Here is a 24,487-nt window from a genome sequence, read left to right as displayed (position 1 = left end):
TAGTTACAGTTTTTCCTCCTGTTAGTGATATCTTCCAGAAATGATGGACCAAAATCCTTAATGTAACTTTTCCCCGTTAACCCATGCACTGCATACTCCTATATTAAACCCCTTCCTTCCAGTTGAAGAAAATGGGTAAAAACATCCTTTCTAATATTAACAACTAGAACATGATTATAGCTGCTGAACAAAGTTTCTGCAACAGAAGCATGAACTGCAGAGGACTCAAATTTGTGACACTCTAAGCCTGTTTAAATTTCCTTAATTCCTTTACAAACGCTATGAATTGCAACAACGCCATCCACCAAACTGCAATAAATCCACAAGACGCTCACTGAATAAAACTTACGAGCAATCGAAATCCCCTCTGTAACTGCGTGGTTTCCATAGTTACCCAAAGCTTTAGAGGATTTATCCAATCTTCACATAATCTCTTTCATTATAAAGTTGTTAGAAGAACTTTGTATCTACAAACTAACAGTTGTTCCTCATAATATTTAACCCAGTACTTTGTGGTAAAAAGCGTGTGGTAAAAAACTTTACTTTGTGGTAAAAAATGTGTTTTTTCTTCTGTGACAATGTATTCGGTTTCCCCAACTTTACTAAAGTAAAATATAAAACAAAAAACAAACAAACACAACTATTTCCATTAATGTATATTAATTTTGCTTTTTGTTTTTTTTTTAAACACGCATTGCAATTAACTAGGTGCACTTCTAGGCTCTATCACACTAAGCATCAATCTTTCACCCATAAGTCCATCTTTAATGTAATGTGGGAAATCTTAAAATTAATTATTCATCATCTTAAAAATTTAGGTTCTAGTGAAGACTCTGCACGTAGCTCCATTTCAGAAAAGTCACAAGGTAAATGTCTAGTGAAATGCCACTTGGTTTCCACCATGTAGGGAGATATATTGCAATGTAATCCTTGACTGCAGATGTAATCTAATGCAGACTGAGGAATTCACCAACACAACCCAAGGATAAAATTCTTAAGAGGCTATCCAACAGCCCATTTGCTGAATTAATCTACCCCTTTAAGATATCCAAGACACACACACACACACAAAAAAAGAATTATAGTTGAGCAATGAGGTGTGCAATAAACATACAATGGTAGAGGTTTATAAAAGGCCCATGTCGCATATTATTCCTTAAATAATGCAGTTATTAAACATAATACATTATATATACACAAGACCCTTGACACCACATTCAGCATCCATGAGTTCCTGAACTTGCAAGCTTTGTAAACTGGGATAAATTTTAATTGTTTATATCATGCATCTGATAAAGAATCTATCAAGAGAAAAAGATTCTGGTATGCATACACCATCTAGATTACAATCCTTTTGTTCTACAGCTTTCCAGTTATCTGTCAAATATAGTGTTTTAGTTACATTATTTACACATATCTAAAACAAAAAACACAACTGACCATTCAGACAAGACTAGAGACTAGAGTTATTTGATGAAAAATTGTTTATGTGACAATCTCTCTGTCTGCCAGAAAACCCACACTTCATAGGATTTATCATGGATATATAAAAAAAAAAAAAAAAGTGTGGCGGACTGACTGACAAGTCACAAAATGTAAACACGCCAAAACACACACAATATTACAGGGGACCCCCACAAGTCCAAAGATATATCCCCAGATAGCCTGGATCTGAGCGCCCAACATATCCAAAAAGCACTCAGATCCCACGAACACAGCCAAATCGTCACCGTGGTAAAGTTTTGACCGACCGCACACCCAAAATAGTTCCATAAGAAAAGTGGTAGCGGCCGGTCACTTTAGGGAAAAAAAATGAATAAAAACACCGAACTGATTTTCTGGCTCCTAGGTAGCGATTGTTCACCTAGTTCATGCGAACAATCAGACCAAACAGCTCTCTCCTATTATGTGTAGAAAAGAAGCAGGCTTTTGTCAAAGTTTAGTGGTGTTCACGAGTTTGTCCGATTTCAGTTCCATACACTCAACGTCCGAACACCGCTGCCTGGGTTCGTGCGCAAAGATGGCCACCAATTCAGTTCCTACATGTTCAAAACAGATTTGACATACAGGGACTGTAGGTGAAGTCGGCCCTATTAAATATGCTTACAATCTAAAAGGATAAGAGTCAAATAAACAAAGGGAAGTTAAGTAATTAATAGTCTGGATGCACCTTAAAGGATGAGGTGCTTGGGAATAGACCACAAAGGAAGGTTATCAGGGATGACGATTTAGGAGCTGATAGGCTTTTCTAAAGAAGCATGTTTGTAAGGTTTTTTTGTTGTTGAAGAACTGTAGAGATGGGGAGAGTGGAATGTGACGCAGGAGGGCATTTCATAAGTCCAGGAAAAGTCCTGCAGGTTTGACTCAGGGCGGGTTGGTATGTGAATGGACCAATAGCCGATCACCGGTGGAGCAAAAAGGCCATGCTGAAACATATCTGCTAATGAGGGAGGATATAAGCAAGAACACAGTTATGCAGAGCTTTTTAACTAATCTCAGAGTGGTCAGGGTTGAGAAATGTGGAACAAAAATTAGTCCTTATGGGATTATTTAACTGTAGAGGGGCAATCTGTGCACATTTCAGGACAATACGTAATGGAACCAGACAGAGGTGTCCCATGTCACCACTGCTCTATCTACTCAAATACTTCCTGAATGCATTTTGACAATCCAGACATTCAGGGAGTTCAAGTTGGCTATCAACACCATCGAGTGGCAGTTTACGTAAATGATTGATGGTTAGTTTTCAACCTTAAAATAAAAAATAAAATAAATAAAACTTTTCTTTTTTTTTTTTTTTTTTTAATTCTTTATTTTGGTTGTGCATGTGGTTACAGGCTATTAACGGACGCCACAACAGCGTATTTAAAGATTAACAGTAGTTACGTAGTGGCATAGAGATTCGCACATTTTTTTTTTTTTTTTAGTTGTATATCATGTATGACTAAACAGTTATGTCGTCGAAATATGTTTAGCTCGAATAAAATAAAATAAAACAGCAATGTTTCCACAAACACCACAACAGCACATATTAACATATATCAACATAGACGAGGAGTATGACAATGGTTTGCATGTTCGCACATTTTCCTATAGATAAGTATGGTTATGCTGTTATCGCCTGTGGTACATTTATCGGTTAGCCTTAGTATTAACAGACTCCACAACAGCATATTTCAAGATTAGCAGTAGTTACGTAGTGGCATAGTAATTCGCACATATTTTGTTGTATATCATGCATGACTAAACGGTTATGTTGTCGAAATATGTTGAACTTGAATAAAATAAAATAAAACAGCAACGTTTTCACAAACCCCCCAACAGCGTATATTAACATATATGAACATAGATAAGGAGTATGAAAGTGGCTTGCATGGTCGCACATTTTTCTATAGATAAGTATGGTTATGCTGTTATCGCCTGTGGTACATTTATCATTTAGCCTTAGTAATTTAGGTAAACAAAGCATTAACTCGATTTAAGCGTTATGATAGTGTAGTTGCATGCAAGAGGTTCATTACATGGCAATTGCCAGTGACGGCAGGCTAGGCAGCGATTTTAAATGACATCTTATTTTGTGCATTGTATCCTGAGTGTAACGAGTTTGGGTACATTAACGCTAGGACATATTTATGTTTAGTGCCATATAAATGCAATAGATAGTGCTGGATAAAACAAGAAAACGTCCGCTTGTATTAACACGAGAAAACAGTAATATCTAAACTTGCTTAGTGTATGACCAGTGTCCCTGCATAACTGCATAGCGTCCTTTGGTGGTTGTGGGAAGGCAGGCCGCCTGCCCGCATGCCGATAGGTCATCCTATTCCTCTGAGGGGAAACTGTGGTGACGGTGTCGGGTAGTACTGGAGCATATTACCCTGGGTATAAGATGCTGGGGTCTTTGAAGGGCAAGTGAATCGGGTGTACAGGCGGGTTTCGCTTCGGTGCTTGGCGTCCAGGTAGCCTTGTGCTGTTTCCCGCCGCGCTGATCTGCGGCTCCGGCACCGTCGCGGAGTTGTTCTGGAGCCTCGGGGTGGATTTACTCCCACGTGGCGTCGGATTGCCGGGCGGATCCATTCCGCTACTGCTCGCATTACTCACTTGAAGAGCAGTCTCTGGGCGTGTAGCTGTATCCATATGCTGGCTCGGAGTCGTTCATAAAACTCCAGTGCATGCTCGGGAGGTTCGGTAAGTGTGTGTATTGTTGTGGGCTGCTTCCTAGCCGCCATCTTGGTCGGGCCATGCCCTCCCCGCTTTACTCTGGGCTTTGTCGCTTGGTCAGACTTTAGTGTGGGGGTAACCGGGCCCAGCGAGGACCGGGATATCCCCCGCCGGTCCAGAGGGGGGGTTGGCAGGGCAGTATTTGATTGCCGCTCGTGAGGAGGTTCTGTGCTGGGAGAACGGCCGCTTCCCCCAGGCCTCAGGCTCCAGTCTGGTGTAGGCCGCGTAGCTGGTTCAGGCGCTCTTGTTATGTTTCGTTGCAGGACGGGTATCTCCAAACATTAATCTGGTTAAAACAGACTGTCAGTTGGAAGCTTAGTCTCCAAACCTTTCGTCCACTCTACATACACTCGATTTCCCCTATGCACATTGACAAATGACCCAGACTTCCCTTCTGGACTAGAGGGTTGGCCATTACCTACACCTATCACTACTCCCACTCTGCAAATCCATTATGGAGTCTCCATGGACAAGAGTGTACCTCTGTAAAATTGGTGGCTCCCCAGCTACCCTTATGACCAAGTTCATTCTAAACTGAGAAATTGTTGAGACCTGATGAAAAAGGAAAGCTGTTTTTTCTTTGCCAGATATGAACAAAAGAATGACAAAGATGAGTGAGCTGCAGAAGTTCTTGTGGACCTGGAAATCACTTTCCATTTCAGACACCATAAAATACAGAGAGGCACATGAATATACTCTACCTGCGGAGGTGCAGGAAAGCAGTGTAGCACTGCTTGCGGAATGCCTGATATTGCTCACTCTGAGTGCCTCCCATGCCTTCTACCATTTCCTTATTTAGCTTCATGGGAGGCGGAAGGGGCTTGGGATCTCTTCCCAGAATGTATCCAAAATCAATGTGGAAGAGTTTCCCTACAAGAACAGAAAAGAAAAATGTGGTTTGAGTTAAGAGAGTAATTATACACATTTACAATCATTTAAAAAATACAACTCATGAGCAGCTATTATCATTACTATAAAAGAGAGAGAGAGAGAGAGAGAGAGAGAGAGAGAGACAGACAGAGACAGAGCGCGAGCGTGCATGCGCATATCATCTTCCGCGCTACATTCTAACTGCAAATTCCCACCACAGTTCTTTCAGCTTATCATTGATCTCCATGGCTGGAGGGATTTGCACCAACGTATAATTTCTGCATTATCATTGCAACTGAATAGTAGACCAGGTACAAGTGTTGGTGAGAGCCCATTTTTTTGTAAAACTGCTTCAAAAGCAGTTTGTAGAGTTTATGGAATCTATTAACTACGACAACTAAAAATAAAAATCTAAAGGGTTGTGACAAAGGTGTTTTGATAAGTACACGTATATGAGGGAGGATTATTATGACATTCCAATTATGCTTCCTGACATTCCAATTATATCATAGACGTTAAATTGAACAGCCTTCCATGTAGTATTAGCAGGGAAAGTTGAACAATTCTTAAAGGCTCGGTTAGTCACACTATCATATGAAAAAAAGTTTCATAAAAAAAATTTATGGTCTCTAGACTTTTGTCTCTTCTTATAAATAACATTTAAAGCCATGTTAGCCAATGTCTTCTCTATTAAAATAAACATGAAAGCTCAGATTTTAAATGAAGACATTTCCCATTTTAGATGCAGCAGAAAACACTACTGAAGTAGTCAACTTCAAGTGTATTTTACCGTGATAGAGCATACTCTGGCATGACTGGCATTATCAGAAGATTCTTCACATTCAGAGACTCAAACAATTCAGCTGCAATGATATTTAAATGAAAACTCCAGGCACATAACTTAATCTCAATGAAGATTATCTTAAAGGACAACTGTAAATCACCCAGAGCACTTAAATAAGATGAAGTCATCTGGGTGCAGGGCAGGTATTCTCCCGCAATGTAAAACATTGCTGTTATGGAAATACAGCAAAGTTTACGTTGCGAGGTTACATAGCTCAAGTACAACGATAAGCTACTGATAGCCAAGAGCTCTAGCACACTGTTCTGGATGCTGAGGCACCATCTAGTAGCTATCAGAGTCTGACTATGTTCTTTGATGTTAGAAGTCAATGCTTCCGAATTTTCCAAGAAGCATTTAACTGGCGGAGCAAATCGCTTGGGGTTAACAGATATACAAATTTGTAAAGACAGTTGTCAGTTGTAAAAACGGCGTTTGTTTCTCTGTGCCCAATTTAACCCCTGTAAAATGATGTTCAGGACCTTCTGCAATACAACAACTTCAGTGTGATGAAGTTATGTTAGCAGGAATGTTCTTTTAACTCTATATACATAGGCCCCTTGCAAAATTCAGGGAACTACACAAACTAACTTTAAGGCCACAGTTATATTATTAAATAAGCAGTGCACTTTATTTTTAATAAATGGAGATTAAGTTACAAATGATCATACAATGCACAAGCCTGCCACGCCAATCTATTTAATTGTACCAGATTAAAGGGACCCTATAGGTACCCAGACCTTCATCTCAGTATAGTGGTCTGGGTGCCATGTCCCTGTAGTTTTTAAACCTACATATGATAACATTGCCATTCTGCAGGAACTGCAGGGTTTAAATGCTTCCATTCAAAAAACGGATGAGTGAAACTTCAACCAGAAGAGACTTCGCACAGCAGCATTTTGCTGCACATAATACAAAATAGAAGATAGTGAGTAGGCGCTTCTCAAAATGGAATAAAGGTGAATATAAAACAGTGATTGATACAGCAGTGTTTCCCAGACACTAAATCAGAGTAAATATTGGTAAAGAGTGTGTATCAAAACCACATAGGGAGGGATAGTCCCAAAAACAAGTGTAGTGGTAGTAGACAACCATCATAAAATACAACCTGAACGTAGGCAGATGGCAGAATATTATCTACAAGATATAAATTAAAGACATAACATAGTGTATACTGTGTAATACAAATGTATACTGAATAAAGATGGACTACCACTCACATTTGACAGAGCCGTATCAGGCTCTGTATAGCAGGCTCAAAGGTGCCAATTCAGGCTAACGAAACTCCAAGGAATGAATGGAATAATTCCGTGGTGAAAAAAAGTATATATTTATTTAAATGGAGATAAAATAATAGGCAAACTCCTGGTTATAAGGGGGTGGAACCCTTATAACCATCTGCCTACGTTCAGGTTGTATTTCATGGTTGTCTACTACCACTACACTTGTTTTTGGGACTATCCCTCCCTATGTGGTTTTGATACACACTCTCTACCAATTTTGCTGCACATGTACACTAGACTCTAAATGCTTTACTATGAGAAAGCATTGGATTGTCAGAGATCATCAAGATCTCATACACTACATGGTATGACATTACTTCAATGGGCAGATTAGGTTTTAAAATCTCATACAGCAAAGATGGCAACATCATCTGTGTATAATGCCCTGTATGGAAGGGGTAATAGTGCCCAGATCACCTATGTGCCTTCTAAGGTTTGGCACAACTGGGACATGTAGGTCTGCCCAACATTAACAGGAATTTTATGGCAAGACATATTTGCTTTACTTTTTTTTACTGAAACCTCCAGGAGCAAAGGAATAGTAACATAACTTTTAGAAACAACCAATCAGAACAAAAGAACAATATAATAAAACGCTCAGGCAGACCCTCCCACTTCCTCTTTCTTTGCTGCTGCCTCCAGGTGAGGGTTATTTTTATTCTTGCATTATTTCTTGTTTTGATATTGTTTAATGTGTAAAGCTGTTGGGGCTGTCTCTTTGTGTGTGCCCCTTTGTTTTCTGGTTGGGGTCTGGTCTACTGGGGTCTTTTAGGGCTGCTTTTCACTTGCTGAGCTTCCCCTCGGGATCCCTCGTGCTGTCCGTGTCTGCGATGCCATCCTGGGCTTCACCACAGAACAAAGACTAATTCTTGGTCTGTGTCTGTGTTGAAGACAACTTCTTGGTCTGTGTCGTATCCTGTGATGCCATCCTGGGCTTCACCACAGAACGAAGACTAATTCTTGGTCTGTGTCGTATCCCTATTTTCCCAAATAGACTACGTCTCTGAATGGTTCGTTGTCTATGGACGTATATCTCCGTAACTTTTTTTTTGTAATGTTTTGATTACATATTTGATTAAAGATTTTCCGTGATCTGGTACTGGTTGTCTGAGTTTATTCATTATGTTTTATGATGTTTTAGTTCCAATGTGTTTTTATATGACATTCTGCTTTGGCAGTTTACTTTTACAATGTTTCTTTTTCCTTACAGTGTAATCGGGATCTTTTCTGGTTCTGCCGGTTTCTCGTTTGTTTCAACTTCCGGTTGGATTTCCTGCTCTCCTGCTAGACCTCAAAGAAAGAGGAAGTGGGATGGTCTGTCTGAGAGTTTTATTATACTGTTCTTTTGTTCTGATTGGTTGTTTCTATGAGTCATGTTAAATATTTTATTGTGGCTGGAGGTTTCAGTAAAGAAGGTAAAGCAAATATTCCCTCGTCTTTAATAAAATTTAGATTATTCCCTCACCGAGGATAGAATAACCCGGATTATACTCCTGAGTGGCAGCTGACCCTCCCTTTTTTAATGGTGGCAGCTGAAATACCTGCCCCCCTAGGAATATGACTCCTACTAACCTCCGGCAACAGTAGGACATGCAAGTCTCAGAGCTTCCTTACACTAAACCAACACTAAATATTATCATGTACAATATGCTTTTACATTAAAGGAACATTATAGTCACCTAAATTACTTTTGCTAAATAAAGCAGTTTTAGTGCATAGATCAGGGGTAGGCAACCTTTTAGCAGCACTGTGCCGATATAGGTTTGGGATGTCCCGTAGCGTGCCGATCCTATTTTTTTTAAATTGAGGAATGTATGCTGCCGTATTCTGCTTGTGTTATTTTTACTGTAATTGCTTTGTATCGTTGTATTTGTGCGTTAATGAGCTATTATATTGTATATGTTCATTAGTAGTTTATGGTATCATGTGTGATACACATGAATGTGGGCTGTGTATGAGGGCTGCTTGTGGAATTGTGTGTGTGGATGGATATGTCACATTGTGTGTTTGGTAGTGTGTGTTAGCTGTTTGGGGTTTTGCATGTGAGAGGCTGCATGTGGGATTGTGTGCATGTATGTGGATTGTTAGTGGTGTTGCGTTTGTGGGGATTATGTGTATGTTTGTGTGTGGGCTGTTCGTATTATTTGTATGAAGGGAGGCTTATTCTGCAGGTCTGTGTATATCTAGCAGTGTGGGTGGCATCCCTGGGTTCCAGTGGGGACCAGGCTGGCCAAGTACAGGTCAAGGACAGGAGCTGCAACAGCAGCTGCAGGCTGCTCTACTACAGTGTGGATTCCCATTCATAAGTGCTGGGAGGAAGTGATCTGAGATCACTTCCTCTACGTTCTGCAATGCATAAATTGAGGATTTTCCTTCACCACCTTTTCGTATTAGCAGATATCTGAAGTTTCACTGACTCCTGATAGGCCAGAGTGTGTTTGGCTCTAGCAGCCTTGAGTGCCGTGGAAAGACACCTCGAGTGCCGTGCATGGCACTAGTGCCGTAGGTTGCCTACCCCTGGCATAGATCATTCCCCTGCAATTTCACTGCTCAATTCACTGTCATTTAGGAGTTAAATCACTTTGTTTCTGTTTATGCAGCCATAGCCACACCTCCCCTGGCTATGATTGACAGAGCCTGCATGAAAAAAAACTGGTTTCACTTTCAAACAGATGTAATTTACCTTAAATAATTGTATCTCAATCTCTAAATTGAACTGTAATCACATACAGGAGGCTCTTGCAGGGTCTAGCAAGCTATTAACATAGCAGGGGATAAGAAAATCTTAATTAAACAGAACTTGCAATAAAGAAAGCCCAAATAGGGCTCTCTTTACAGGAAGTGTTTATGGAAGGCTGTGCAAGTCACATGCAGGGAGGTGTGACTAGGGTTTATAAACAAAGGGATTTACCTCCTAAATGGCAGAGGATTGAGCAGTGAGGCTGCAGGGGCATGTTCTATACACCAAAACTGCTTCATTAAGCTAAAGTTGTTCAGGTGACTATAGTGTCCCTTTAATCCTAAAAAAAAAAAAAAAAAAAAAAAAAAAAGACAACCCACATACTTAATGGCAAAGTGTATTGCATTAAAACAATGGCATTGTGGGGTTCTGGAAACTTTCAGTCCTGTGAATTATGAGGTTGTCTCCCTATAATACACTGTTCACTGTTATGTATCCATACACATGGTTATTAAATCCAAGCTGGCAGTTTCACTTTAATATGCACTTAACAGGCATATGAAATTAAAAATTCTAAAAGGGATAGGAGGAAAAACCTACAGGGATTAAACTTTGACATAGTGAAGAAATTAAAGCTTGTGCTTTCAGGAAAGGAATGACCAGACGAGTAAACTAAAGCAAATCTAATACACTAACATTCTTCCTCTAACTAATTTGCATATAAAATACACACGAACAGGATGAAATTTTCAATACGCTGGTGCCGCGGCAGACAATATATACATTACAGTTTCCAAAATCGCCCTAGAGACAGAGGCAGAGTTATCCCTGCTAGACATTGTGTCAGCATTTTCAAATGCCACTGTCATCAGCTTTAAAAATGACAAGACGTTGGAGGCCCCATGTCACAGTCATTCTTTTTTTAACTCAACTGTGTTCACAGAAACGAATATCAAACAGGACATCGTGCTTTATAATTTATATTCTGTTCTCCTCAGAAACACGCAATGGATTTTAATATTTTCTTCAGCCAGTTTACACATATTTCAGGGAAAATAAAAAAAGTAGACATCCCTTTATATTAAATAGTATCAGTTGTCAAAACTGTTGTTAAAAATGGCAATAACTGCTTGGTTCTTTTTTAGTGCACCAGGGCAATGGGAGATATTTTGGCATTAAAATGTTTTTGCTTCAAATAGATCAAGTGGCTTTATGAAAAGAAAATCACAGTAAAATCATTTGCATAATGTTCACACTTTAAGGAACGGGTGGAGCAGGAAAAAAACTAAACTATTTAGTAGATATACCGGTACTCCAAAAAAAAAAAATAAAAAAAAAATACATGCATTTTTTTGCTGCATGTTTTTATTTGGGGTAGATCTCTTCTGACTGCAGCATTGGCAAGCAGCCTTCCTTTTCCCCACTGTCTGTGCCGGGAAATGATTTGAAGTTTCTCATTGAGAAGTCTTTGATTAAGAGATGTGAGCGTGCTCAGTGAAGGGGTAGCCAGGGAGGACACAGGGGCAAGGGGTCGACATGAAGGAGGATGCAGCCAAGTAAAACAGAAACCTGTGGGTATGCTCACAGGTGTTTTGTAGCTAACGATACACCTCACTGGCTGTCAAAGTGCGGATTTCACTGTTAAATAGACACTTTTATAAAGTGATATTAAAGCGGCACTGTCGTGCCGAATTCCGTTTTTTTTTTAACCCCCCTCCCGCCTCAACTACATCCAATCGACCCCCTAGTCACCCCCAAATGCCCCTATGCCCCCCACAGTACCTATTTTTTATTCTTTATTTTCTGCCCCGATCTATATTCAGGGCGCCGCCATCTTTGTGTGGGTAGGTGAAGTCCCTGTGGGACACGTCATCTACCCACACTAGATAGCCCTGAGATTCCCGCACATGCCCAGTGAAACATCTGGACATGCGAACGGGAATTTCACCTATTCATTCATTCATTCATCAGACAGACGAATGAATGAATAGAAAAAATCAGACGAACAAACTAACACTGTGTATCAGTGTTCGTTTGTTTGTTCGGTTTATTACAAGGAGGGAGCTACCGGCGTGCAGCTCCCTCCTTGCAATATGTAAAGACAGAAGCGGCAGGGAGCAGTGCTCCCCACCACTTCATAAGCCCCCCAGGTCCCCTCCTCACTCTATGGGGGTCAATATGACCCCCATAATAGCACAAGGGAGATTAAAATCTCCCCAATGCCCCTACTCGCTATACCGCGAGTAGGGGCATGTCCACTAAACAGTGAGCAGCCTGTGGGTGGGGGCCGGGGGGGGGCCCCTCCTTATTACTATGATGGCCCCCACCCGCCGCCCAGTGGGGGAGGACAGTAGGTCCCCCCCCCTCTTATTACCATTATGGTCCCCACCCGCCGGCCAGGGGTGGGGGCCGGGGGGGAGGACAGTAGGTCCCCCCCCCCTACTACTATTATGGCCCCCACCCGCCGCCCAGGGGTGGGGGCCGGGGGGGGAGGACAGTAGGTCCCCCCCCCCTACTACTATTATGGCCCCCACCCGCCCCCCAGAGGTGGGGGCCGGGGGGGGGGGGAGGACAGTAGGTTCCCCCCCCCCTCTTATTACCATTATGGCCCCCACCCGCCGCCCAGGGGTGGGGGCCGGGGGGGGGGGGTTGGGTGGACAGTAGGTCCCCCCCCCTCTTATTACCATTATGGCCCCCACCCGCCGGCCAGGGGTGGGGGCCGGGGGGGGAGGACAGTAGGTCCCCCCCCCCCTCATTATCTTTATGGCCCCCACCCACCGCTCAGGGGTGGGGGCCGGGGGGGGGGGGACAATAGGTCTCCCTCCCTTATTTTACTTTACAGCCCCCACCCGTCGTTTAGGGGTGGGGGGCAATATTTTTTTTTTTTTTTTTTTTTTTTTTTACAGTGAGCAGCCACAGGCTGCTCACTGCTTACTTGACATGCCCCTACTCACGGTATAGTGAGTAGGGGCATATTATTTACTAATACCAAGTCATTTTTACTTAGTGTTCGTAAATTTGGCTGAAAGACCAATTTAGGTCTTTCAGCCTTTTAGTAGATCGCTCCCTGATACCGTGGGAATTAGGGAGTTATCTACTAAGCGGCTGCAAGATGCAGCCAAAGCAATGAATAGGATCGGAGTTTCATTCATTTGAATGAAATTCCGATCCGAACAAAGTACCGAATTGCATCCTAACACCAATGGAGAAACAGTGCTCATTCTGTAAGGATGCAATTCGGCAATTTTGCCGGCGTTCTGTCTAAGTGACAGGACGTTCGGCAATACTGACAGGAAGCATTGTGGGAACTGGGAGGAAAGCTAGGGATCATGGGAAAATTGGTCTGACCAGCGGAAATGAAGCACACTTTGCTCCTCCGCTGGTCAAGCGGAGGAATCCTCCATAAGACAGAGTCCCTACTTTGTCTTATGATTTTAAAGAAAACTAAAGAAGACAGGAAGAAAAGAATAACAGATCCCGAGAGAGGGGGAGAAGAGGAAGAGATTGAGGAAAGGTAAGTTCGGCATGACAGTGCCGCTTTAAGTTAGCATATTTCATACCCAGAAAGCTATTGAGGAAGTAGAAGTGCTTTGTGTGTGTTGAGTGGTAGGAGGCATGTACAGTGTGTAAATGCAGCCACCAGAAATGGCTATAATCTACTTTGTGTGTATATATATATATATATATATATATATATATATATATATATATATATATATATATATATATATATATATATATATATATATATATATATTCAGCACACAGCTCGTGAGACATACAAGTCAATATTAACCTGCACAGCATACAATGTCATCTATACATTGTGCTGTCAGAAATGTTAGCGAATATATCAAGTAAATATCTTTTAAAAATGTGGTCCCTCCACCAACCTGTCAATCAACATTGACATAGACATACCAAAGACATATGGGGAAGTTGGGAAGAAGAATTCTCTTACAGGTAGTTCTCTAGTCTCAACAGATCCAGCGGAGCACAAACTCTCTGTGACTTTTGTCTAGTGAGTATGTCTCATGATTTTTGGGAATGTGAGACAGGATTGTGTTTAAAATTGCATTTGGAATCAATTATAATTTTTGCCTTATTGTCTCGCATGTTGCGATCTCTAAGCAAGAAGACATTTTAAATAAAGAGACACTGGTGTAATAACCACATACAAGCACTACTTTTTGTTCAGGTGAGATTCACGAGTTCCCACAATATTACCCCAATGGTCCTCAGGACAGTCTGGGTAATGAGTATGGTCAAGGTGTAAATCCTTGCCTTCACTCTTGCAAAGTTGTAAACTTTCACTCCATATGTAGAGCGTTTTTATGGAATGTACTAATCGCTGTTAATACAGCCAGTATTAGCCATCTAACAACTGATCCCAGCATGCATGGCTGGCTCAACATCCACTGTCAATTGTCATAGAATCATTCTGACTTGTGGGGATATTAATCCTATGGTGGGTGGCAGCCATCTTAGTCTATTTAGAGGATAGCCTCAATCATCAGGATTCCAAGAACAGTTAGGTACACACTAATCATGGTGTGTACAGTCTGCAATGAAGGGCCACAAGCTGCTTAAAAGGGACTATATAGATGCCTCTCAAGCTCAGCACAAAACAAGCACCCTGGGCCAGCTATCACAGTCCAAACCCAGCGAAACCAGCACCACAGACCACTGTCAACAAAATGGGGCAAAAAAAAAAAAGCCCAAGCCTGGCAAACCACGGCAAAGCATGAGAACTGGAGACCTCTGGAGACAAGCGTACAGCGCTCAGGGCCCAAACATGGCCATCTACACTGACGGATGCTCACCTGTCATGGTGGCACCTCTCCCCCACAGCCAGACTCATCAACGATATGCACAGCGGTCATAAAGGAACGGACACGCGGCTCCAGTTCACGATACAGGCTGACATGGCTTAACTTCGCAAGGACCTGCAAGGCCTGACAGGCTGCCTCAGTACTCTGGAGGCGGATTCCTGCCAAAATACACAACAGAACCAGCTCCCACAAGACCTGCAACAGCAGAACCTCAAATATTACCAATGTTTTGCAGCACTGGTAAGGCGACTCATGCAGGCCCTCTTGCCTCCCAAGCAAGTGACCACGGAGGGGGATGTTTCGTTTACCGAGACCAGCCAAGGCCCCAACCTCGGCACCGAGAGATCTCCTGTTGCACTTCCAAAAATCAGCGGTGACACAAGCCACAAGAAACCACTCACCATACCTATTTGAGAACATTCAGCTCTTGTTTTACACAGACCTGTCGTGGTCAACACTAGCATGGCGACGGTCAATCCAGCTCTTCACAACTCTTACGCCAGCACATTAAATACAACTGGAGGTGGCCTCAGACACTGTTGGTCCACCACAGGGACTCTTCCTCAACCATACAGGATATAAAAGAGGCAAAATAACTGCTGCCTACCTTGGGGCTCCAAGGGGACTTCCTACCCCTCGTAGGGAAAAGTACCACAACAGTACAATCCTGCGCCTGGGACCCCACAAGCTTGGTCCCGTTCGTTCGCAGTCGGACCGGCACAGCGGCTTATGCAGCGGTCACTACCTCAAGGAATCCAGCCTCAAGCGCCAATCAGCTCCCAGACCTCCGGTTCTGTGCAGAACTAACTCTGTTTACCTTTGAATGCATGTTTTAATGTTATGTTTATTCTCTCATGGTAACACTCACCACTGCGAGCCAATTAATGCACCATCATGCATTACATTACGTAGCTCCCTCTAACTCCCTAGCAAACTGGTCAGCCCTCCCCCTCACCCCGACCCAGGGTAAAAAGGTCAATTTAAACAGCGTTGGATCCGGGTATCTGTGCCCCAACCTCAGGCAAGACTTAGCCTAGCTGCCCTAGGAAGAACATGTACTTTAACTATCGTCTTCTCCCACCTCCACCGCCTATAGCTAACCCACACCATTAGTCCCACTGGAAATTACGCTATAATCCTAAGCCAGAGAGGCATTAGACCACGCACAGGCACCACCAGTATTAAAAACACAACAAATCCTTGGCTCATGGTCCACTATTATAATGTGACAGATGTTCAGTTTAACATGTACAACTGGTTGTTCATATTATCTCTCACCTATGCATGTTATGTACCAAATTAAACTGCGGCTATGACCAGAGACAAAAATAAAGATTTAGATATAAAAAAAATATATATATATATAGGCACTTAGACTACTCCATCTCAAAAGTGGTCTGTGTGCCATGTCCCTGTAATTTTATACCTGCAACTGAAAAAAACAAAACATTTCCCAGGAACAGCAATGATTTTGATGCTGGGTTTACATGCCAAATCGAAGCACTTCCACAGATCTAACAGAGTTACACTCTGTAATAGATCAAATGTCCTTCTAGAGAGCAATTGAATGGCACAGCTCTCTGCCATGCATGCACACTAGCCTCCCATTTCTTCCCTATTGAGAAGCATTGGATTGGCTGGGATCATCAAACGTTATGTATGGTAAGTAAATATTCCCTTTAAAATCGCTGCAAGGCACACAGGCACCTACAAAGATAGGAAAATGCTATAGTGCTAGGAATGCATGTTTACTATGCCTATAATCTTAAAGGAATGCTATAGTACAGCGATAGGCAACCTTCGGCACTCCAGTTGTTGTGGACTACATCCCCATAATGCTGACAAAGCATCATGGGAGGTGTAGTCCAAAACATCTGGAGTGTTGCCTATGCCTGCTATAGTATAAGCAACGCAATCATTGGGACTGGTGTCCCAGTGATCGCCTGACTGAGTAGCCTACATTGTGCAACTATGTGGTGACTATTTTGTGAGACATCCAGAAATAGCGCAATAGCGCTAATCTCGCTCCAAAACATTAGCATATCGGTTGTCATTAAGGGGTTAAGTGAATACGGGCTCTGCTCTGTTCGGTTAAGTGAATAGACCTACAATCTTGGACAGCAAAACAGGAGCTTTAGTCATTTTTACCATAGACACAGCAAGTTTATTCATCCTGTATTCATTATGTTTAAAAGATCACATGGAGACATGACATGCAGGCGTTTTGATGAACAACTAGGGAGATTTCAGTTCCCATAGAGCGACACGAAATCCAAAATCTGGAACTTCATGAAAATAAACCTTTTTGACTATACCCTCAAACTGCAGTGATATATCCCCTCTAACTGTATACTACAATGTAGCTCAGAGATCAATGTTTTCCCTCACAAACTGACCATGGGAATTTAAGTCAGCAATAACTTTTACATTTTAAAAGTCCAGAGGCAACACGAGAATTCTGTGGGAACGGTCTTGTTCATAGCCCTGGACTGTTAATATTGTTCCCATGATATGTGTAAAAACATACCAATAAGGGATTCTCGCCTTGAAACATGAAATACCAGCAAACTTTCTAAAGGAACAAAGCATGAGAGACATTTTAGCTAGGAGTTTCTGCTAAATATATTAGTTATATAAGCCTACTGGGTTATTTAGGTCACATAACATAAGCAAATCAGTGGGTCAGGTGAAAATATATGGATAATCTACTTACTCCCATCAAAATCCTGAGATAAGTGTAAAAAAACACTCAGACCACAGACTTATTGACAAGAATGCTGTAGCAGAGCCCTAGTCCTAGCAGGGACTTTCTCTCCGCTGGATCACCCAAGAGTAAAATCAGGAACAAGAAAAACACCAAGTAGATACCCCACCTCCTCCCCTGCAAATGGACGACACACAGTTCTGGGAGTATCACTCGTTTTATACCTGCCACGCATGGCTTTTATACATTGCCCTTAGAATGGCGTTTCTTATTCACAATTACAGAGCTTTTCTTCCCAAGATCCTCTGTGCCTGAGAGATAATTATGTGAGAAATAAACCTCCAACTTAATTATCTCTCAGGTACAGAAAAATCTACAATATTTTAAAACATCCCAAAAATCCATTTTAATAACTTCAGAACCCCACAGAAGTCATTTCACAGAATAGCTTGGATCTGAGCGCACAATTTGCCAAAATATCACTCAGATACCTTTGGTGGTTCGGGAATGCCATTCGAATGAAGTATATATATCAAATTTATTTATTTCAATTTAGATTTTTTAATTATTATATGTTATTTTACTACAACAGAAATTGGGAGGTATGAATAAAAACATAATACATACACTACACAGTAAATTAAAAATTGTGCACATCATTTAAACCCAAAGTATGTGTAGACAACGTGATAATCATCTATATACATACTATATATAGCTTTCAACTATTCTGAGATAGAAGATATGTAATGTAGAAAGAGCTTTTCCTCGGAGCACTTAATTACTAAAGAAAAACAGACTGTCCTCCATGTTCTGAAATTCTGCATTACAGGTTCGGATGGATTTCCACTGCCCCCTGCTGTCACTCTAGAGTAAATTACAGTTGTTTGTTTTTTTCATTTTTTTTTTTGACAGTCTCACAAGCAGTGTGTTAAAACTGAAGAGTCTGAATACGTGATGAGGCTGTTTTGTGTAAATAGAAAAGACATGGTGGTAAGGTAAAGGAGCGTTAATGCTTGGAATAGTATAAACTAAGTTTGATCAACATGTTGCACACCAGTCTCCAGATGGAAAGACTGCAGAAATAAGCAAGGTCTTGACTGTTCAGGTTTGGCGACTGTCCTGTACATGCCAAAATCAAAACTAAACGGATTATAACTCTAGAATCCTGTGTTCTTGAGATTCACTGGAGCAGGTGGTGATACATGATCATGCACAACACCTCTCTGTTCATCATAAGAATTTGGAAATCTAAGTGATCATAAACATCCATGTTGAGTTCTGTTTTTAGGTCTTCTCTTGAGCTGGCCACTGCAGAGTCTTCTAGCTATATATAACTTTTAATAGAGATCTACTAAACATAAGCAGTTATCGGCTTTCCAATACAAATGTCTTTCATGTTAAACTGACTAGTAAAAGTTAATATAAGCGAAAAAGAGATTGTTTATGACATGCTTCTGATCATACTAAACGTTTATGGGCAATTTGTAATCGGCCAATAATTTCTAAACTGCATTATTCTATCTTTTAGTCTTCCCACTCTATTTCATAATTAGGAATTCGGTTTTAGTAATTTCCCAATGCAGTTACAAGCAATGCTATTTAGCCTTTAATACGCACTGTTTCCCTGGTTTGTTTATAAGACATCAATACAAAGAATTAACTTGAAAAGCCAGCATGAGGCACATCACAATCAATGGAGTAGACAGACTGGTGACGGGTACATGTTCAGAGCAAATGAGGACTCGCTATCCCCACGAGTAGAATTAAGAGTCAACAAGCTGCTTGGAGGCAATATAAAACTATTTTTTAAAAAATAAATATATAAAGAAGCAATGCAAAATAGAAGCAATGATGCTATCGACCGTAGTCCCGGCTAATAGCTGTTAGAAAAACAGCAGCAATCTCAATCTTTAGAACATTACAGTATTAACATTTTTTAAAAGGACCTATAAGTGTTTGCCATTTTATTAAGAGACATTGCTCTAAAGTTTATTTCATTTGTTAGAATAAGTGTAATGTAAGCTTAAGTGCAGAACAATGGCTCTAAATGTTTTGTTGACAGGGACATAAATTATGTAGAGCTTAAGTCTTGCAATTCTTCAGCTGAACTATAAACTTAAATACATTTGAAAAAACAAACAAGCCTTTGTTAATTAGAGCAATTCACAAATACAGACAATGTTATTACAGTAAACAATGTTTAGAGTCAGTTGGCTAGGAGCGGACACATTTTATGATATGCTTGTTTCAACAACTGTAGACCATGTGTTTTTCCCACCTCCAATATGCACAGAATTCACATAAGACACCTACATCAACTATAGTTCTGAATTGGTGAGTAACTCTACTGGAGGTGGAGTTACATGTCTTGTATAAGAAGGGTTAAACTCAGCATCTTTATACATGAAGCATTTCACTATGAAACTCTGCACCTACTAAGATCATGTGGTGTTTCCAGATCCAGACAGACAAGCAAGTACTGGCCAACCAACCGGACATCGTGGTGACAGACAAACACTACAAAAGACTGCAGTGGTGGTGGATGTGGCAATAACAAGTGACTACAATATCAGGAAGAAGGAAAGTGAGAATGTGGACAAATACAAAGGACTAAAAGAAGAGATAGAAAAGATGTGGAAAGTGAAGGCAGTAGCAGTTCCAGTAGTGATGGAAGCACTTGGGGCTGTGACTCCCAAGTGAGGGGAGTGGCTTCTACACAAGACAGACAGACAGACAGATATAGTGGGGGATGAAAAGTTCAAAATGTAGAGAAAAATGAGCAGTGATACTGCAGTGGCATGATCTACAGTTGTTAGCAAAATTATTCAAACCTATTGAAAGTCAGGTTTATTGTCAACATTTACAAACTTTCAACTGTTTGCAATGAACAAATCAAACAATAATTTTGATTACAACGGTGTACAAATACACACACACACACACACACACACTTCAGGATATTAAAGCAGATACAAATAAATTGCAATTAAATGTTGCATTTCCACTATTAACAGCTTTAACACAAACTCATACTGACCTGTTTTTGTTAATAGGAGATTGTCCAAATGTCTGTCTCCTACTCCCAGGATATATGTAATTACACAGTAGCCAGCTGGAGAGAAATAAAATGCACGGCTCCTTTTAGGTGGTGGTCACATGCAAGATGTTCACAGATTTAAGAATCAACAACATTTATTTTAGTCTCAAGACTACTGAATCATAGTACACCAGAACTGTGAGACCTCGCTAGACATGAGAAATTTCCGTATACTATTGATGGCTGAATATTGCGCAATATGATTGCAGACATGATCACCGTCAGTACATTCTACTAGAGTTCTATACAGAGATATTAACAGAATCCTAAGAATATAAATCATACATATAGATCAAGTGCTGGATACATTTTTTTCAGATCAGAGAGATAATATTGATATTGCAAAGAAAGATATTGAGGATGTTGTAGAGCCAATCAGAACTTAAAGGCTTATATTAGATATAGTATATCCAAAAGGATCACATCTGTAGATTGGGTCAACACACCTGTGACACTGAAAAGGAATACAGACTCTATGTTGCCAAAAGTAGATTTGGAGAATTGAAAGCCGTGGAAGGGAGTGGGTGCAATTAACAAAACCCCGAAATATGTAGGCAGTTAGACTTCACTAAGGAATAAGATCATAGAGGTTGCCAAGGATAAACACCTATGGGATTAATTATTATTTTATGGTAGGAGGCTGACCAGTCATTAAGACCAAAGCATCTTGTTCTTGTAATAAAAGCAATGTTCTTTTTCAAACATTTTATTTGCCGATTGTAAACGAAAACAAACATTCTTAGCAGATTGATTTGCATTTTTACTTATGATCTCTCTACCCAGCAAACTCATTTCAATTGAAAAATTGTTTATATTGTACAAATAACTGTGTTGCCTATGGCCATTACAAGTGTACACATTCATCACTTTCCTCTCATTAAAAGACAATGGCTGTGCATTCACTATATTGCATTAGTTTGGTCTATGATGTGAAACACAAATTCAGATGGTGCAGATGGTATTAAATCACATGAATGAACAAGGAAGTCACAGACCGTGACAACAGTTCTATTGATCAGAATAACAGCTCAACATGGTAATCTGAAAAAAAAAAAATGATGATACATAAAAAAAAAAAAAAAAAAAAAACTTACCACAGCTTTTTACATATGTGTCCATAACTTCTGCACTTATTCCATAAGGTCCTTTGTCATTAGGCGAGTATTTCCTGAAAAAATTCTTGCAAATAAAAATAAAAATAAATAAATAAAAATATCAGTATAGGATCAGCCTCTTTTCTTACATGTCTGAATATAGTGGTAATTGGCACTTACTTTACTGATCACTAGACTACTCCTTTAATTGTAGAATATTTGAGTTTCTGTGGTTTAGCTTGTACACCACCCCCCACCCCTTCAATTCCCAAACATGTTCTACTCACCTTTTATCCAATGCCTCTGCCGAGATCACCCGTCTCTCTATGAGAAGCTTCCCTATTAAAAGCATTCACAGTGTCCTGTGGCATCATGTTGTACATGAGGAGGCTAAACATGAAGATTTTAAATATTTTAGAGTCTTCACGAGGAAGTCCTTCTTGTAGGCATGTTCCTGATAGCCATTAGATTAATTCTAACTGACAAAAGTAAATATTGCTTATTTTTAACAAACAGCAATGTTTACATTTGTCAGGCTGCAGGAACAGGATCAGTGCATCAAAACTGCTACATTAAGATGATGAGATTTTTGAAGCTTATGGTGTCCCTTTAAGTGTTAGCTTAGCGTAAAAAAAATATTTAAATTAAAAAACATAGAAATAGATTTAAAACATTATATAAAAATATAAATAACCCCCTCCCCCCAAAAAAACAAAAAAAAAAACACCTTCGTGAGTGAGACCATTATAAATGAGTGTCAGCAACACATGCTCTCAGTACTATAATGTAAGTAGGCTACAGTCATCTCTAAAGAAACTATACCTGTATACTTCCTTCTGTGGCAAGTACTTCTGCAACTGGTACAGACTGAATAAACTGCATGAATCCTGGAACAAAAAAGTAGAAAGCTCTTAAAACAGGTTTCTAAATATGCAATTTTTTTTGTAAAGAACTATGCACAAATACTGCAAATGTCCTGTACTATATGTATAATGGCTTTTTCAGAAAGCAAACTATTCCCAACCGGGGAGAGAGAAAACAAAAACACCCCCCCACCCCAATATGTTCACATCCACAATGTGACTTTCTACTTTTTCCAGTTATGTTCTTTCAAATGGAAACGGTTATTATTAGAATAAATACAGTATTTTAACAACAAAAATGGCCCCCGGCAAAGAAGCTGCATACCAAATCACAAGAAATTTTATTTTAATCCAGAAAATGTTGTCATGGGATGGTAAAATAACATTTACTTAAGAACATCTAGTGAAAAAAAAAAAAAAAAATCTCAATCAGATTAACTATTTTACAGCATAGGTTGATTGGTATTGATTGGCCAGGTAAACAATTCTCTATAATATATAAAGAAAAGAAAAAAAAAAAACGCAAAAAAAAATTGCTCCATAAATGCTAACTATCTAATGCAGATTCTCACAAGGTATAGGGTTTCTTTTTTTGCTCCAATAATGCAATTGTAAGTGATGTCACAAGGCTTCATAGTAAAGTTTTCTGTTGAAGTACAGGTACTAATGGCTACTGGAAATTTTGAGCCCTGTGTATGTATAATTATCAATGATGGTTACAGCAGTCCAAATGATAATGACAAATCGATCATTATGGAGTTTTTCTTTTGTGACCTCATTACATTTGAGTTACCGAGTGAGGATACAACACGTTAAAACACTTTGAAAATTTGATTTTACCATGCTTCGTGCTAGTAGCCAGAACTTTGTAAGGAGTTAATTTTAGATCCAGGTTCTCTTTACGCAAGAGCTGCAATATAAAGAAATACATGACTTTATGGATGTGGAATTAACCAGACTAATTGAATACTAGAGACTGAGCATGGACACCATGCAATATGACTGTATTAATTGAACATCAGGAAACGTATATCAAAGTTCTGTCATGGGAACAATGGGAAATATGTAGTGGTAAAAGGGGGTGGGGAGTAATCAAATGGCAACAAATCTGGTACACTGGACTAATACTGGAGAAAGATTAAAAGGGATCATAGGGCTGAGGAAAAAATAAACAAGTATACCAATTACAGGAAGAAAGATGTTAGATTGGAGAGGAAAATAACTTAAGGTGTAAATGGTGGGATGAAGAAATGCTGGAAAAGATTCCCAGGGTTATTCTTTAAAGTTAAAATTGTCAAGAATGCAGTGAACTTAATTCAAAATTAAAAAGGGACACTCCAAGGCAGCTAAACAAGTTAAGCTTAAATTAAAACTAATAAATTCAAATGTCTGTGGTCAGTGCCTTTTAATTCTGTGTAGTTTGCCTGCAGTGCTGTACAATGTTTTGCGGTTTTCAGCAGTGTAACCCAGCCTCCTTAGCCACCCCCTCTAAACTTTCTGCATGTTCCCGATTCCCAGTCTAGGTGTGCACACCCAGGTGCTACCACAATTTATTTAAGTAAAACTTATTTAACTTTGTCCTCAAATAAATTGTGGTAGCACCTGGGTGTGCACACCTATACTGGATGCGCAGGACTCATGTTTTTTTTTTTTTTTTTTACCAATGCAGTTCCTTTAAGGTCAAAGTGACTTGAATACTTCCCCAACCCCCCATTTTAGCCTTCCATTTCAAATTCACTTTGAATTTCCAGAAATTCTCAATTTAATGAACAACCCTGTAAATGTATGTTACCTTGTCCATAAGTGAAATAATTTGCAAAACTAGTTGATCCTGACGCAAATCATCTCCATTTTTGAATATTACGGGATATTTTCCTCCATCTTCGGTCTTGAAATATAACTTTGCAGGCATAAGGGCACTCTAAAAATAAATAAATTGATTATCATGAAATGTGACCACACAGATGAAAATTAGTTACTTGTGAGATTTATTATCCCA

At 40.0% G+C, this 24,487-nt stretch overlaps 1 protein-coding gene across 2 annotated transcripts in view; it reads right to left on the bottom strand.

Moving 5' to 3' along the window:
• Positions 1-24,487, bottom strand: part of PIK3C3 (phosphatidylinositol 3-kinase catalytic subunit type 3) — a 134,954-nt gene that overhangs the window by 31,129 nt on the left and 79,338 nt on the right. For both annotated transcript variants that reach the window (XM_063453842.1, XM_063453843.1), the window contains 6 exons: positions 24,281-24,409; positions 23,329-23,398; positions 22,448-22,512; positions 21,626-21,710; positions 20,472-20,546; positions 4,923-5,091 (listed from right to left, as the gene is read on the bottom strand). In XM_063453842.1, the coding sequence (XP_063309912.1) occupies positions 4,923-5,091; positions 20,472-20,546; positions 21,626-21,710; positions 22,448-22,512; positions 23,329-23,398; positions 24,281-24,409 (593 nt within the window). The remainder of the gene's footprint in view (positions 1-4,922; positions 5,092-20,471; positions 20,547-21,625; positions 21,711-22,447; positions 22,513-23,328; positions 23,399-24,280; positions 24,410-24,487) is intronic.

This window comes from Pelobates fuscus, chromosome 5 (genome assembly GCF_036172605.1).
Source record: "Pelobates fuscus isolate aPelFus1 chromosome 5, aPelFus1.pri, whole genome shotgun sequence".
NCBI classification, from domain to species: domain Eukaryota; kingdom Metazoa; phylum Chordata; class Amphibia; order Anura; family Pelobatidae; genus Pelobates; species Pelobates fuscus.
The sequence above is the reverse complement of the archived record's forward strand: the minus strand, read 5'-3'. Positions and strand labels throughout refer to the sequence as shown.